This window comes from Psittacula echo (genome assembly GCF_963264785.1).
Source record: "Psittacula echo genome assembly, chromosome: 3".
Lineage (NCBI taxonomy): Eukaryota > Metazoa > Chordata > Aves > Psittaciformes > Psittacidae > Psittacula > Psittacula echo.
Window position 1 is genome coordinate 116,630,283 of NC_137736.1, and position 15,954 is coordinate 116,646,236.

The following is a 15,954-nucleotide window of genomic DNA, read 5'->3' on the forward strand; positions in this document are numbered from 1 at the left end:
TCACTTTGGGCTCAGTTATACTCTCACATGGAGGTGCACCTCATGATTTTTGGGGTACAGGAGTAGAAGCAATGTAGGCAGATGTAGTCCTTACCTGATCTGCATGTAATATTTCTACAGGTCTCTTTGCACACAGGGATGAAAGAGGAGCCAAATAGAAGAACAGATGATGCTTTACATTATCAAAGGTATCAAGTCAAGGGACTTAAAGAGCGGCTGATGAGAGCAGGAAAATACTGTGAGGAAAAAGTATTTCAACTATCTCAAAACTCTGATTTTGGTCGTACAAGTTGCGTGTGTGTGCCTGTGGGAAACGGGCTTCCTTTGGAGCATGAAGCTGTTGGTTGAACAAAGGCACAAAGGACTGGTTCTGGAGAATGAATAGTGCTCTTGTCCACAGGCATGGTCATTCCAGGGCAGCCCTATGAGTGATGGGAATTTACCCCTGCCGTTGCCATGTTTTTCTAGGACTCCGGTTTCCATGACTCAAAATGCTTTATATTTCATGAGAATTACAATCTTTTTCTTTTTAAACTGTCCTAGGAGATGGAAAATCTTGGTCCCCTCCCTGCACCTCTCCCCAGTAAATCCTTTTCTGCACCTCCCCCTTGCAAGGAAACAAAAACACAGAGTAGCCAACCTCTGGGTTGCAAAATATTGATTTCATGCAAATTAGATGGGGGAGAAGCCAGATGCAGTCAGTTTTCTGTCTCCTTTACATGGCAGTAATACTCCCTAAGTGCTCATCTCGTTAGAAGGGAAAAAAGACAGCAAGCATTGCTGATTTTTCATATATGGAGGTACCTGAATGTTTGAATTTGAAGTAATGCACAGTGAAAGAAATCTCTGGAAGCATTTATGATCGCCATCTATTAGGAATGGAAAACTAAGGAGAATAAGCAAATGGCCTTCATATGTTCCTCAAAAATATTTTCAGCTCTTCCTAATCGACTGCCGTATTTCTCCTAGTTACAAAGTGCAAGAATTCTCCTTTTGCTGACTAAAACTGGGTAAGAGGTGGATTTTTTTCTCCCCTTTCTTTCCCTGGCTGTAGGTGTAGTTTTGTAGATTGAAGCACAGATCAGGCAGGAATGAACAAGCATGGTATTTAAAAGGAGCATACAGATTTGTGACTGCACACAGTACCTGCCAAGATTTGTTTTTCTGTAGATGTTTTTGCACGTAATGGAACATCTTCATTCCCCTATGTATGATTGTTTACCCATTGTAAATAGCTATTTACTTGTATCTTGAATCCTTATATGTATATCACTTTTAACTCCAAAATGAAAATCTTGGTAACAGATTCTGTGACTTATTTTAGTTGGTAGAATTTATAATGCACTTTTTGGTCAGAGTGTTTTCCTGTTACTTAAGACTGAGGATATGATCTTTACTGAACCAGTTTAATGCTTTCCTTGAAAATATTATTCTATTTTTCTGTGTAAGTTATTTGCTAAGCAAAATTCAGTAAAAACTAAAGTAAGGATAGAGTCAGGCTAATGTGCTGTCCAAAGGTTTTATGCTGCCAGTGGAGAAGAGAGCCGCTGTCATTCCAGACGTATGTGGAACCCTTGGCACTGAAGAGGATTCTGTATTAAAAAATGTTGGACTTGTCTGAATAGATAATATCTTCAACCTTCTGTGCCAGGAAGCATTGCTGTGTTGAGTCAATGATGAGTTTCTGTCAGAGCCTAATGAGAGGATTGTCTTGAGGCACCAAGCCATGCAAACTTGAAGAGACAAGCCAGCCGTGGTTGAACGAGTGGCCCTCAACAGTGTGTTCCTTTGAGCTTCTAAGCCTTGCCATGCGCTTTTGCAAGGGCCCAAGAGATTCAACAGCCCAGAGAGGCTTTTCTTCATCACTGGACACTCGGGTCTGAGGGAAGAAGTACAGAGCAGAAAAAGCAAACCAGAAAACCCCAGGGAGGCACTGCATGGTGGCTACTTCCTCCTGCACAGGAGTCCCTTTATATTACCCTGGTGACTATTATTTCTTTTAAATATACTAATCTTCAGCTTCTTCCTGAAGATTTTTCAAGACAGTGGTAAGTAAGCAAGTGATTTCTCCAGCCTTTTTGTACTTACTCAAAATATATGTGATAGGTACAGATCATACTTGTGATTTTTGGTTTTAGTTGTATCAGGGCAGGATAGATAAAAGGCAATTCCAGTGTACATTGTATGTGATTATCGTCTTCAGAGTAGTATAATAAGTGGTCTATCATCAGAGCATTTTATTGATAACTTAAATGCCTCTTGCGCTGTTTTTCAACCAAGGGAAGTTAGCCTTGTTTGCTAAAGGCTCTCTCAGGAGCTGCATGGGCTTGATGTGGTCTTTGGACAGTATATTTGATTCTCTGTGCACTATTCTGAAATGATCCATGTGTCCACAGTGTTTTGCCTTTTCCCCTTTGAATTTCTAATATCCTCAAAGAATAAGACACAAAGCATTTCCCTGCAATTAATATCTTGCTGGTCTGAATGTCTCTAACATAGTTAACAACCCATCTGGTCATAATCCTCAGAAGAGTCCCTGTGCCTCTGTCATGCAGAGATACTGCTGTTCTTTCCTATAGTCATTCTGCTGTGGTGTTCTTACTGATTCAAAAATAATGACCAAAGTCCATTTACTTACTCAATTTAGGTTTTATTGCATTTCCAGTAGAATACATAGCACATAAATCTTCTCCAAGTAAGCTTGAAACAGCAGTAAATGGCAGCTGAAAATCTCTCTGAAGTAGCACGGTGTTTGCAGGCTACAGGAGGCTTTGTCAAGTACGTGTGGCTACTGTTTTGTGGTCCTTCTAATTGAGTATAGAGAAGACAGAGCCATCTTTGCATCAAATTGCTAGAAAAAATGTGCCCTAAATGTTTCATTTAGAGAAGAAACCTATGAAAAATTACCTTAACAAAGCATATGGGTCTTTGATTCTGCACATATTCATGTCCGTTCTGCAGCTTCTGTCAACTTTGGCTGGAGAGAAAACCTCATGGGTTTGTTTGTTTTTTCGTGAGGTGAATGGAAAGAGCTTCGGTATCTGTTTTGTTTCAGAGGTTTTTACATCATCATTAGGGTAATGATAAGTCCTGCCATAGTGGCACTGTCCTTTGTTGATTGACTATTACAGCAACAGCCAAGAAAGAGGAAAGGGATGGAATGGGAGGGCAGTTCAGGGGAAGAAATAGGTGAACATGGGTCTGAGACCACAAAAAGGCATTTGAAAGGAGAAAACCATTGGTTAAATAAATGTATATGGGTTTTTTTGCTCTTAATTTACAAAGGAAATAAATAGAACATAAGTATGTAAAAATAATCCTATAGCTAAGCCTTTGCAGAAAGGCTGACTTCCCTCATACGGTTCTCTGAGACAGCAGAGAGGAGCCAGCTCTGACCCAAGAGCTGTCTCTGGTAACTCAGCTGATGAGACCTGTCCTACAAGCTTTGGAGTCATGCCTGTTTTAATGAAGCTCACGCAACTTCTAGATGTGGTCTAGCTCATCTCCTGCTGCCTCTCAGCACAGAGAAGGTTTGGAACATGCAGGTTGTGACCACTCAGTTGTAGTGGGATGTCCAGGAGACTGGGCATTGCTACACTGGCCACAGTGGAGCATCAGAGGTGGGATTCACCCTACCAGATCTGCACTGGAGTTACTTACACTGATTCTCAGCTTTGGGTGGGAAGAAAGGCACTTATCCTAAGGGTGAATCTCCTAATCTCCTGCTTTCCACTGACTGTACAGAGCACCAGGGGTGACTAGATCAGATGTAGATCTCCAGTTTTAGATGAAATGGATATTCCTGCAGTTTACTGACTACCCTGCCTGCAGAGTGGCACGAATGCTGATTCAGGAGGGCATTTAATGACGTGACAGTCCCTGGGAGAAAGACATTAACAAAGGGGAAAAAAAAAAGGAAGAGTTTAGCTATGTTAACTACAAGCAGAATCTTCCCAGGTAGTTCATTAAAATGAGAAGTATCAGACAAATGTTTTCCTGTAGGAGATAAAGACTTTCACTTGGCTGCTGAGTTCAAACCCATATTTCACCCGTAATTTGAAAAGCTACATATTTTTAAAATCTACTAGTTCTATGTGTACATTCTTGCACACGTACAACACACACATTCTTGTCCCCACAGCCTGTATCCTGCCTGTTGCTGCTGACCAGTGCATGCTCACAAGGTAGACGTGCCAAACCTGTGAGTTCAGGGCCTGCGGATGCAAAAGGGTTTTGTGTTTGTCTGTACAGATAGGTTATATGTGTTTACATCAAGGGACCAGTTAAGAGTCTGGCTTCCTGCTGTAGGAAACACAGAACAGGACTGTGTGTAGTGGAACAAAAGCAGCTCCAAGCCTGGAGAGCTTGTTTTTTCAATAGATGGGGCAGACGTGGTTTTGGTTTTTGCTGGAGTAAGCGGTCATGGTGTTGGATTGGACATGTCACACCAGTGCTGTGGCTTTATGCATAACAAATCTGTTCAAAATGTGCAGAATGATTTGGCGTGTGTAGGATGTTACCAGGGAGAGGGGGAAAACATCACAAAAGGGCTATGTTTTATTTTTTTTCTAACCCAATGATTCTTTTTGATCATTCTGATTGTGATTCAGGCCAGAAGAATCTGTGCAGACTTGGGAAAACTGTAACACAGCAATTCGGTAACACAAAGCCAAAAAGCCTGACCTTTGTGTGTTTCTGGACTCAAATATTTCAGGAGAAAGTAGACAAGAATGAAGAGAAAATTGCTGGGAGGGACCTCGTATGTTCTCTTCATGCATCTGTGTTATCTGGAGGTTCGTGCTGCAGACATCGTTGTCCAAGGGCAAAGTTGCTGTCCCTAGTCAGTCCCGACTGATCTTCTCCCCTTGCCCTGGGTTTACATCTTCACTCATGTAGTCATAACCTGAGCCAGTCCTGGCAAAATGATCCAGTTTATGGAAAATCATCCATTAAAAAAGCCATTAAGCAAACTGAGGTGTCCTGACTGAACTAGATAGGGGAGCTATTACAGCCCTGGCAGATTGGGGAGGAGGAGGCAGTCCTGGCTCAGCCTCAGCCAGCATTGATGTGTGTTGTCATCCTGGCTGTGCTGGTAGGCAAACACCTCACAGGCAGCACAGGAGGAAAATAGATCAGTTGGTTTGTACCCAGGCAAAAGCAAACCCTGAATTCAGAGTTCCATGCACCCTCCCAGGTCCTTCTGGAGCAGTGTTCAGTGTTGTACAGACTTCTGAGATCCTGTGCTTAGAGTTAGGGTGCAGTATTACTTTGTACCACCCTGAGTTGGCTGTCACTGCTTGAGATGAGCTATGTGTATGAGTCGTGCAGGGACATCGATCGGGAGAAGGGTTTTTGAGCAGTATGCTGGCTGCTGTTAGGAGGCAGTGTGAACATGCCTTGGAACTGGAGAGGCTTGGAAATGCAGTACCCTGAAAGGCTTACCTTTTCAGCAGGATCGAAACCTCTTCCTCTGACCCCATACATGCAAGCAAAGGAGATTGTGGTGTTGCTGAGATCTGCATGTTGTGTCAACAATACAGCATCAGGGTTTCCCTGCCTTGGGTGCTATAGGTAGGAGGGCATAAGAGAGCTCTGCACCTTCAGCATGGGTAAGTGGGCTGAACTAACACAGGTGGGATCCTGGAGTAAGAGAAGCGATTGTTAAATGTGGCAAGTGTGGGTTTGTTCTGCCAAGTCGCTGCTTGAAGGGAGAACAAAGGTAGGTGTTTGGCATGAAGTCCTCACACCCTCTCTGAGCTGAGGCAGGACTTGTGTTAGGTGCTAAGGTACTTCCATGCTCAGCATCCCAGAGAGCTGTTTTATGTAGAGGGAGAGCTGCTGATGGGTGGAATGGGTAGGTGATGTCATTTGGTAAAAGAAGACAGAAATAAAGGTTATTCTGGTGTGTAAATAAACTCTCTGTTCCCCCAGAGATTCAGTTACCAAGCATAACATTTCTGTGGGGGAAATAAAACAAAGATCTTTAGCTTAGAAACAAAGCACTGTAGTCTACTGATTTTTGGTGGTTGTATTTGTTTCTTACAGAAACCATCTTAGTGATGGTTGTGACAGATACAGACACTGCATGGCTCTATGTCAACGTGGTCCTATTCCGAAGTAATGCTGATTCTGCCCAGCTCTTGGGCAGACCTCTAAGCACTCTTTAGTTTTGTTCCCAGGAAACAATTGAGATGCCTGAGGCACACAGAGGTGGAGCATTCAGTTGCAGAGGTATATGGCACCTGCCTCAATAGCGTTAATGCATCAGTAGCCAGCCGTCACTCCCGCAGCAGGGCTGCTGCAGTCGTGTCTCTGGCTCCCCTACTTGCTTCCTTGCGTCACTGGAGCTCTTAATTTCATTTTGCAGGATTTGCAGAGTGCTAAATCTGGGCCCAGGAGTGTTATTTTTAGAGTCTTGAAAATAGGCTAATGTACCAAAATAGATTTTTCTCACAGTTTAATAAACCATTGATTGATTTGGGGAGGGAGGGGAGGATGGCAGTAAGACAGAAGGGTTTTTCATGTCATCTCCTTGGTCATATAAGGAGCAGAGGGTTCATCTATGGTGTTAGCATCCTCCCGGAGCTCCACGTATATTGTCCCATCCCATTCTTTCCCTTTGATCTATTTCCAAAACTCATCTTTCCTTGCCCACCCACTTTTCCTCCCTCCTGCCACCCACTGCCCTTTAGCACTGCCCCAGATGTCTTCTCCTGTGCCTGCTGCCTGCACTGTCAGCTGCACGCAGATTGTGTTTCCCCAGATCAATTTGAAGGAGCCGTTGAAGGAGATGCATTTCAGGAAAGTGCCTACTGTTCATGTCTCGGATTCTGCCAAGGTGGGTTTCGAGAGTTCACATTGCAACTAGGAGGCTCGTTCAAGGTCTAGAGCTGGGCAGATGCTGCAGACCGGCACTCCAGGGAAGTGTTTATCCTGGGCTTTGTGACCATGTCTGTCTCGTCCTGTTGGGAAGGATGACTTATCCAGGGCTGAAGTACTTGCACCGACTTTGAAATCATCATGGAGGCAGTCAGTACTGTGTTACCTGAGGTAGGTTGTGGGGCTGAGGTCAGCTGAGAGGTGATGAAAATGAGTTTAGTCCTCAAATCTGCACCAGAAAGGGAAGGGAAAGAGAAAGAGAAGGAAAAGGAAAGAAAAGAGAAAGGAAAGGAAAGAGAAAAGAGAGAAAGGAAAAGAAAACGGAAAAGGAAAGGGAAAGAGAAGGGAAAAGAAAGGAGGTGGGGTTTGAGGCAAGGGGACAGAAGCTGTCTGCCTTGAAGTGCTGTGCTTGCAGGATGCCCTGTGTTGAAGTGAGTGCAGGTTTGGGTTGCTAACCCTTTCCTCTGACCCTGGGGACTCCACGTTTCAGAGAGTGCGAGTGAGCAGATGGATTTTGTTAGACTTGGAAGAGCCAGTTTTTAAACTGAGAAAGCTTTCAACCTTGTCTTTACAGAGTGGTGTTGACATGGAGCTCTTTGTCTTTTATACTGCTTGCCTCTTCCCTCCTTCTCTCCCCCACATGCAATACAGTGTTTAAAGCCCATCTGAGCACTGACCACCTAGTTTGTCATACTGAATGCTTTCTATGTATCTTACCTCATATTTGTTTTGGCTTAAGAAATAACCCAGCCCCCCAAATGTTTACCGCTGGCCAAGCTCCTGCTGACATCTGCAGGAGAGCAGCGGGTCCAGCTGCTGACCGCAGTGATCCCAGCAGCAGCTGCTGCCCGCTGGGCGTATGGACCTTCTCAAAGACATCCTGATCCTGTCCTGAGTGTGGAGTGTGTTGTTACTAATGTCCTTCCAAGATAAAAGACCACAAAGATGACCACCACTTACAGAGTAATTAGCCAGTGAGACTCCGTCTCATTTGGCATAATCCAGATGTTATCCTGTTAATTTCAAGGCTGTTACTCAAGCGCAGAGTTGACACACAGAAGTTGAGAGCAGGTCTGCAACCCAGGCTTTTGCTGGGGAGGCTGTCAGTCAGGGCTTTGATGGGGTGTGTGATCTTCGGCCAACACAGCTGTGCTGAGAAGACCTCAGCATAGACTTCTGCTCGTTACACCAGCAAAACCTTGTTTTTACTGGTATTGCTGATGGGGGGGAAGAGAAGCTTTCCTGCAAGTTGCTGCTAGTGTGAGCTCTGTCAGTGGTGACCCCCCCTTTACCCATGCTGCGGACCCCAAGCCTCCCTGGTAAGAGCTGGCCTAAGCGGGTGCAGTGATGAGGTTCCTGTTGGGAAGCCAGGGCTGTACTTGCTTTCATTATCTTTTTTAAGAGTCTTTTGAATGCATTTTCTAAAATGTACATCTTGTTCTCAAGAAGACTTTGATCTTGTTAATCTTTTCATCTATGTGTCAGTCTGTTGTGTGAAAATGCTGGAACATGCTCTATTGTGGTGTGGGGTTTCTCTGGGGTTTGTTTTCATTCTTTTGCATAGTTTAGAGAATTTTTCTTCCCCAGTGCTCTCCCTCTGGCTTGAATCTACATGAAGGTTGACCACAGACGTGGCAGGTTTTGGAGTGCCACTTTAGGCCATGTCTTTGAATTTTCTTTGCAGGGATTTCCTGATAGAAAATTAAAACAATTATTTCTCTTTCTTCACATTACTATAAAGAAAGCATCTTGGGTGAGTTGCACATCCAGTTCTGAGCAGATATGAGCTCTCTCTGCCTGTCTCCACCAGGTGGGATGCAGGCCAGCTTTCAACCCAAAGTCTTGTGGTTGCTACATCATGAGGCAGAGTCTAGACTAACTAACCTGTTCCCTGTGTTACTAGGTTGTACAACGGGTGTGCTGCTGTGGTTGTGGTCATTTGGCGACTTCGAGGCATGGGCAATATGATTAAATCTGTCTGCATTTGGCCTCACAGACTTAGCCTTGATTGTGATCATTTACATATGCTCTTCTCCCCTAGTTCTTACCATAGGTTTAGACCTCAGGCTATGCTTTCATAGTTATAACTGTGCTTTCCTAAAATGTCCATCTGCTTGTGATAACCCTTGTGTAAATGCAGTCATATCTGTGAAACGTAATGTTCTGTGGTATAACTTCAAGAGAAAGAGGAGGAGTCAGTTGGGCACTCAAAATTGTACCTCCTATTCATGCCTGTCAAAAAACCACCTTTGTAACAAGTCACTGCTACTGAGCCAAATCAGGATTTTTGCAGTAGTTGGACCCTCATTGAAGACAGTGATGTGATCTTTCCTCAGTGTAAGCTAGGAATTAAGTAAGAGTTGGTAGCACAATGGTAATAGTTGATCACTGGGGAAAGGAACTGATCCCTTTGGTTCCATGTGTAACTGAGAGTTTGACTTGTAGTGATGGGCTGGTGAGGAAAAAGAGCATGGAAGGCAGCCATGTGGGAAGTGTGCCACCAAAGCACTGAGCCTGCTTTGAGCGGCATCTCCGACACAGACATCCTTGCTTTAAACACTTCTGCATGGCCCAGTGCTGTGCTTGAGGACTGCGTCGAGGTCTCTCACAAAACATGCTTTGTGTTGGCCTTTTGGAGGCTGAGACACCAGGTAATACCCCAAGATCTTTGAATATTTGTTGTCCTTGGTATTGTTGACCCGTTGCAGGTAAGTGCAGACTTCTTGCTTTATAAAAATATAATTAATTTCTTTTTCTACCTCTATGTTTTGCCTAGGTCCTGAGGGAGACAAATAAATTGGCTGAAATGGAAGAACCACCTTTGCTACCAGGGGAAACCATTAAAGACATGGGTATGTGAAGAGGAAATTTCTTGTTGTTTGCTAACCAAATAGAATATCCATAGAACAAAATATATTGGCAGTCATTGACATCAATGTCAGCAAATTACTAATGTTTTGAGAACCACAATCAGGTTGTTTTATTCATCAAGTTAATGCACATCACATGAGCCAAGGTAACTGTCTTCCCTTACCATGTAGCAATTACAAGGCAGTTCAATGTGTGTTAGCATGAGGGATGAGGTGGGTTGTATGGCTTTGCATTTGCTGCCTCCTGAGAAGACATGGATTGACTATTTCAAGTTGTTTTGCCACAGGGTAACTTCTTATGTTGACACAACACAATTGTGTGCCCAATCTCTGTCACAGACTAAAAGAGAGGATACAGTGCTGTGGCAGGGAACTTCCTATGATACAGGGATGGGTTTTTGTTGTTACTATTTTTCATCCAGCCATTCTGACATGCACCATGTTCGCTGATGCATTCCAATCTGAAAGTTTGAGTAAGGCCTCTAGATTAATTTTCTGTGGAAGATTTTGCATTCACTAGTTTACCATGTTACCTTCCTCTTAAAATGATATGGAATAGTGCAATATCAGTCCTAAAAATAAAAAAAATTAAAATACCTCACCAAAAAAATGCACCCAACAACAACAGGAAGAAAGGCAAAAGCCTGTCAACTCAATGCTCAGTCGTTTTCTCCACTCCTTTCCTAAGGATGCTGAACTTGTACTTCAGCCATGCACTGCAGACTGACACCTAACTCTGTCCACAGGCACAACTAGCTCTGACAGCAAGACTAGATTTTGGTTCCTGGGGAATAGTGTAAGAGATCAGAGTTACCAGTGCTTTATCTGTTGACAAATGATGTGATGAGCCATGCAAGTCTGAGACTGAGTGGCTTTTGGAGTTTCCCAGACAGCAGCTGCCTGGTCCAGCAAAAAGTCTAAGGCAGCAAAAAGTCTAAGGCAGCAAAAAGTAAAGATTTATTATTCATCAGAAATAATTATTTCCTGTTATAAGTGTCAAGAAAGGCAAATGTAATTGTCTTTGTATTTTACAGAGAAAGGAAGAAGTACTGTTTCAGCCAGCCCAGTAACCTAGAACAAGATTGGCCCTGTAAAAGACAGGAATTTCATAAGCAGGGGAATTAGTAAATCCCAGTTTCTAGTATCTTTCTCCCACATGGATTCTCTTATATCTACCAAAGACTGAGCTTATTAGGCTTTCCCTTGGTGGTAGCACTAATACAACCTCTCTGCTATACCTTGCATCCATTCTCACAAACAGTGAAGCGTTTCAATGCCTTGGAGATCCCTGTTTATCAGAGACTGCTGAAATCATACAGTGTGGCCATGTTAAGGTCAGATAAGCCATGTGTACTTGTGCAGTGTAATTAAGTAAAATTGTTTCCTTAAGAAACCAAGCTAATAAAATGCAAATTTCTTACCTGGAAAACATTTTTGTAGCACCTTTACTCAGAAATTCTGTTCTCTTTTGGATATAAATGCACGCTTTTATCAGTAGATTTTGTTGTGGGGCTTTTAAAAACATTTTGAACTTCCATTTTGAATAATGGGAACTCCAGGGGAAAATCCAGGCAGGCTGCCCTCACCCTTGTTATGCTTCATGAGTCTGCTTTTAAACCTCTGCAAACCAGTCTTTGAAAAGAAGTGATTAATAATCGGCCAATAATGAAACGCTTGGTTTAATTAGAACTGGCTAGAAGCATTTTGTGTTTCACTGTCCTTCGAACAAATGCATGTGAATTGAAATAATTGATGAATTGCTAGCACATATATAGTCATTTATTTTTAATAAAAAAATCTGTGCTATGTATTTTGCTCTGAATTAGTCTCTCCTGATGTTTTAAAGATGTTTCTCCATATCCAAATCTCGAGGCTCAGAGAAGACTATGCAAAAGCAGAGCTGATATTAGGATGATTTAGTTATATGAGTTGCCAGTGCCCTGGAGCAAGGCAGTCTCTCTTCCTGCCTCCCTTCCAGCTAAATCTCATGGGAGAAAGGTAGAAGAAATACAGGTCCCCATCCTGACACCCCTGTGTGCTTCCTGTGAGTGGTGGCTGCCACCTGGATGGCAGGCAAGTTGTCTTCCTGAATGTACACAGCTCTTGCAAATTGGATCCTATAGGGTTTGGAGGTTTGAGATTAAGATGGTCCAGGGAGTTCTTTCATGGATCTGGCATCTCCGGACAATGGGTCTTCTGAAAGGATCTTTGTGTGGCTGAGGGGTGTCATTACTTGTTGGTCATAGCATAAACCATTGCCACAGCACAGCCAGGCAACAGCTTCAGTGACAGAAAACATGATGGGCAGCAAGGAAGGGGAGGAGAACAACTTAAATGTTGGTGTTTTTAATTGATATAAACCAGAAGGGCAGTTAGGGGAGGTGTTTGCTGTGGAAAACCAGCAGCACCTCTTGCCTTTTGCTGGAACAAGTGAGAAACGTTTGAGGCCTTTTAAGAAGGGGACTGCTTTGAGTCACCGTCACTCAGGCTCAGAAATAATTGGATCGTTGCAGAGTAACTTGATCGCTGACTTCAGACTTAAAATCACCAGCAGTTGGGTGTTACACAGATTCGTGGCTGCTGTAGCTCTGCTGTTTTTTAGCACAAAGGCCTTCATCCCAGGACTGACTGTGTGCAGGGGTCTGCAGAAGGACCCAAACATCCTGAAAGCCAGTGTAGGAGAACTGCCTTCTCCTGTCTTTGGTGGCACAAACCAGCTTGTGGATGATCCTTAGCTTTTATGCAGATGGTTGTCAACTTCAAATGCCTGCATCCAGGCAAGGAATCATCTCATCTTCTTGTGCATGATATTCTCAGGTACTGGCAAAGCATTGCTCAGGAAGAGGGAACAGTTTGCAGCCAAATACTGGATTTTTCCAGGGGTAGAGGTAGGATTCTAGGTGATGATACTTGCCTGGAGTTCAGTTTATACCCAAACTCTTACCTTCTTCACAGAACTGAAACTTGAATGTTAGCTCTAGGCTAGAAGCCCAGGTTAAGCTTGTTTTCATTTAATGCTTTGAAAAGCAGAGCCTCCAAATATTGTTGCTGTCATAATTTTATTCTCATAAATTAACCATGAAATTAACTTCTTTTTTTCCCTTTTCTTAAAGCAAAGGATGTTACTTACATCTGCCCCTTCACTGGAGCAATCAGAGGAACCCTTACTGTTACCAATTATAGACTGTATTTTAAAAGCATGGAACGGGTAAGCTTTTGAAGCCATCTGCTTTTGCTGGCTATTCAATATTTAGACCTAGGTGTTCTTTGAGAGTAATTCTGTGGGAATCATAGCTATAAGTTTAGGAATATAGGCATAAGGGAGCAGGAGCTGGGGATTTTACCCCCTCCCCTTTTTAAACTCACAAATTTCAACTGTCTACAGGACCCTCCTTTTGTCCTAGATGCATCTTTAGGTGTAATCAACAGAGTGGAGAAAATTGGAGGTGCTTCCAGTCGTGGTGAGAATTCCTACGGGCTGGAGATTGTATGCAAGGTAAACTTCTCTCTGTGTCTTACAAGAGGGGAAGGGGAACATATATTTTAAGAGGTTTTCTCTGTAGGAAGTTCTGCAAAGCGTTTCAGTCAGTATAGTTTCACACACTTCAAAACCCATCTGATTTTAAAAGTAGTTTTCAGGGTTCTTCAGCTCAACTCATTGTAGACAAGATATGCCAGCCTGCTTGGCCTAGGATATGCAAAGCAGTTCTGTGCAATAACAGAGTGGTACAGATGCAGCTTATGCATCCTGAAATGTTCTGTCTCTGAGCCCAATTACCTAATCTCAGTTTTGTGAGGAAGCTAAGTCTTTAGCTGTTTATCTTACTCTGTGACTTGCTGTACCATCACCATATGCTTGAACTTGATAGCTGCTTTCCTGCTGGTGGCTTTTAAACTGTTTACTACAAGTATTTGAGGTGTAGGCTTGGCTGGAAAATCTTGGCATCTTAGAGATGCTTTATTTAGCTTCCGAATTTGATTTTGTAGATGATTATGGAAAGGAGGTCCTGGGTTACCACTCTTGATGGAAACTACTGCTGTGCAAAGTGGAGGAGTTCTCAGTTTCAGAACATTCTCTTGAGTGCTCAGAAATGGAAGCTTTAAAGGAAGATGGCATTGGTTGTTTTTCACCAAACTGGCTCTCTACATGCAGTAGCTGTGGAGGTACTTTGTAAGACAGTCCCTTCCAGCTGCCTACTGGCACAGCTCAGCATGAGAGCCCAGTAAGAGCTAGGTCTGTCTCACAGAGTCCTGCCAATCAAAGATAGCTTGTCCCTGGGCTCTCCCGCAGGCTTTCAGCGGATAGAGAATGTCATGTATGAAGACAGGCTGAGAAAGTTGGGGCTGTTCAGCCTGGAGAAGAGAAGGCTGCGTGGAGACCTCATAGCAGCCTTCCAGTATCTGAAGGGGGCCTACAAGGATGCTGGGGAGGGACTATTCGTCAGGGACTGTAGTGACAGGACAAGGGGTAACGGGTTCAAACTTAAACAGGGGAAGTTTAGACTGGATATAAGGAAGAGATTCTTTACTGTTAGGGTGGTGAGGCACTGGAATGGGTTGCCCAGGGAGGTTGTGAATGCTCCATCCTTGGCGGTGTTCAAGGCCAGGTCGGACAGAGTCTTGGGTGGCATGGTTTAGTGTGAGGTGTCCCTGCCCATGGCAGGGGGGTTGGAACTAGATGATCTTTCCAACCCTAACTATTCTATGATTCTTTGTGAAGGCAAGATACCGTGATCAGGTGCCTGTGTACTCCCTCTGCTCCTCTGCAGTTGTGGCAGGCTTTGTTAGAGTCTGCAGACAACCACTGAACCAAGCCCAGAACTGCAGTACAGCAGTGTTCAAATACCATATTAAATCAGTACCAGAAGGAGCATTGTGATGTGACCCTATTTTGAATGCTGGCTTTTGGATTTTCCTTGAAGTGGTTCAGAAACCTGCAATTTGATTTCCCTCTTTTTTCCCTAGGATATTCGAAACTTGCGATTTGCTCATAAGCCTGAAGGGAGAACAAGGCGGTCCATATTTGAGAACCTCATGAAATACGCTTTCCCAGTTTCAAATAATCTGGTAAGTATTTTCTTCTCAGTTTTTACCAAAAGACACAGATGTTCAGTGCCATCTACTTGGTACAGTGTTTGTGTGGGTGCATTTTTTTTGAAGGAGGAGAAATGCTGGGTTTAAAATCTGGTTTAGAATTGATTCTGTAGGAGTTTAGATCGTATATAAAACAGGAAAAATTACTACTGTGGGACTGGATTCCTTCATGCACGGCGAATGACTTTCTGATTCACCCTCGTAACACAGGGAAAATACTTAAAGCTCAGTGATATCCATCAAAGGTTTACAGCTAATGGTGTTTTCACTGCCTCAAATCTGGAATGCAGTTAGTCTGCTCTGTCACATTATAACATTGCAATTGTTGCTTTAAGTACTGGTTGAAAGGATCTGGTTCTTAATATGTAAAAGTATTCTTGCCCAAGTAGTCTTTTCTTTCTCTAATAATAAAGTCCTTTTGTCCATGAAGTTCTAGGTAATAGAAAAGCAAGATCAGATGTATAGAGGAAAGTATATTATTTTACTAATCGCTTGCTACAGGAAGTAAAAAAGCCCTAGAAGTCGTGAGTTACTATTTGAGATACCAGCCAGCCTGAAAATCGGCTCCGAGTGGGCTCTTAACGGTAAATTTTCTTTCTTTCAGCCACTTTTTGCATTTGAATACAAGGAGGTTTTCCCAGAAAATGGATGGAAGGTGTATGACCCCACTTGGGAGTACAGACGACAGGTGGGTATTGTGCCATGTCCTTCCTCATCTTCTCTGCTCTTCAGAAATGAGGGTCTGTTCAGTAATATAATTACAGGTCGCATGGAGCAGCGAATGGTCCTGCTGACAAATGTCATGCAGGCTGGGTTAGGACATTGTTCCCCACACTGCAGTGATTGATGGCAGCAGAACAGCTTTAGAGATGGTTGCATCCGCTAATGGAGATTACTCAGGCTGCAGAGAGCTGACTTTAGGCTTGGTAGAAAAAACTATTGCTCTGGCTTAGTCATGAGCCACTGCCAGCAGTGAGGAACCAGAGATGTGTTTTGTAGGTACAGGCATCCCATTGATAGAATTTCACACCTCAGCTCTTGCTTGTATGAGTTTCATTTCTCTCCAGTTTTTCCTGTTTCAAACAGGAAATTGGAAGGAAAAAAAAAATTA

At 43.3% G+C, this 15,954-nt stretch overlaps 1 protein-coding gene across 1 annotated transcript in view; it reads left to right on the forward strand.

Moving 5' to 3' along the window:
- The window catches only part of MTMR2 (myotubularin related protein 2), a gene marked incomplete at both ends in the record, with an annotated part of 59,668 nt that overhangs the window by 26,889 nt on the left and 16,825 nt on the right, over positions 1 to 15,954 (forward strand). Inside the window, 5 exons of the mRNA XM_080612878.1 lie at positions 9,656 to 9,731; positions 12,863 to 12,957; positions 13,135 to 13,245; positions 14,715 to 14,816; positions 15,448 to 15,531. Of these exons, the coding sequence (XP_080469004.1) occupies positions 9,656 to 9,731; positions 12,863 to 12,957; positions 13,135 to 13,245; positions 14,715 to 14,816; positions 15,448 to 15,531 (468 nt within the window). The remainder of the gene's footprint in view (positions 1 to 9,655; positions 9,732 to 12,862; positions 12,958 to 13,134; positions 13,246 to 14,714; positions 14,817 to 15,447; positions 15,532 to 15,954) is intronic.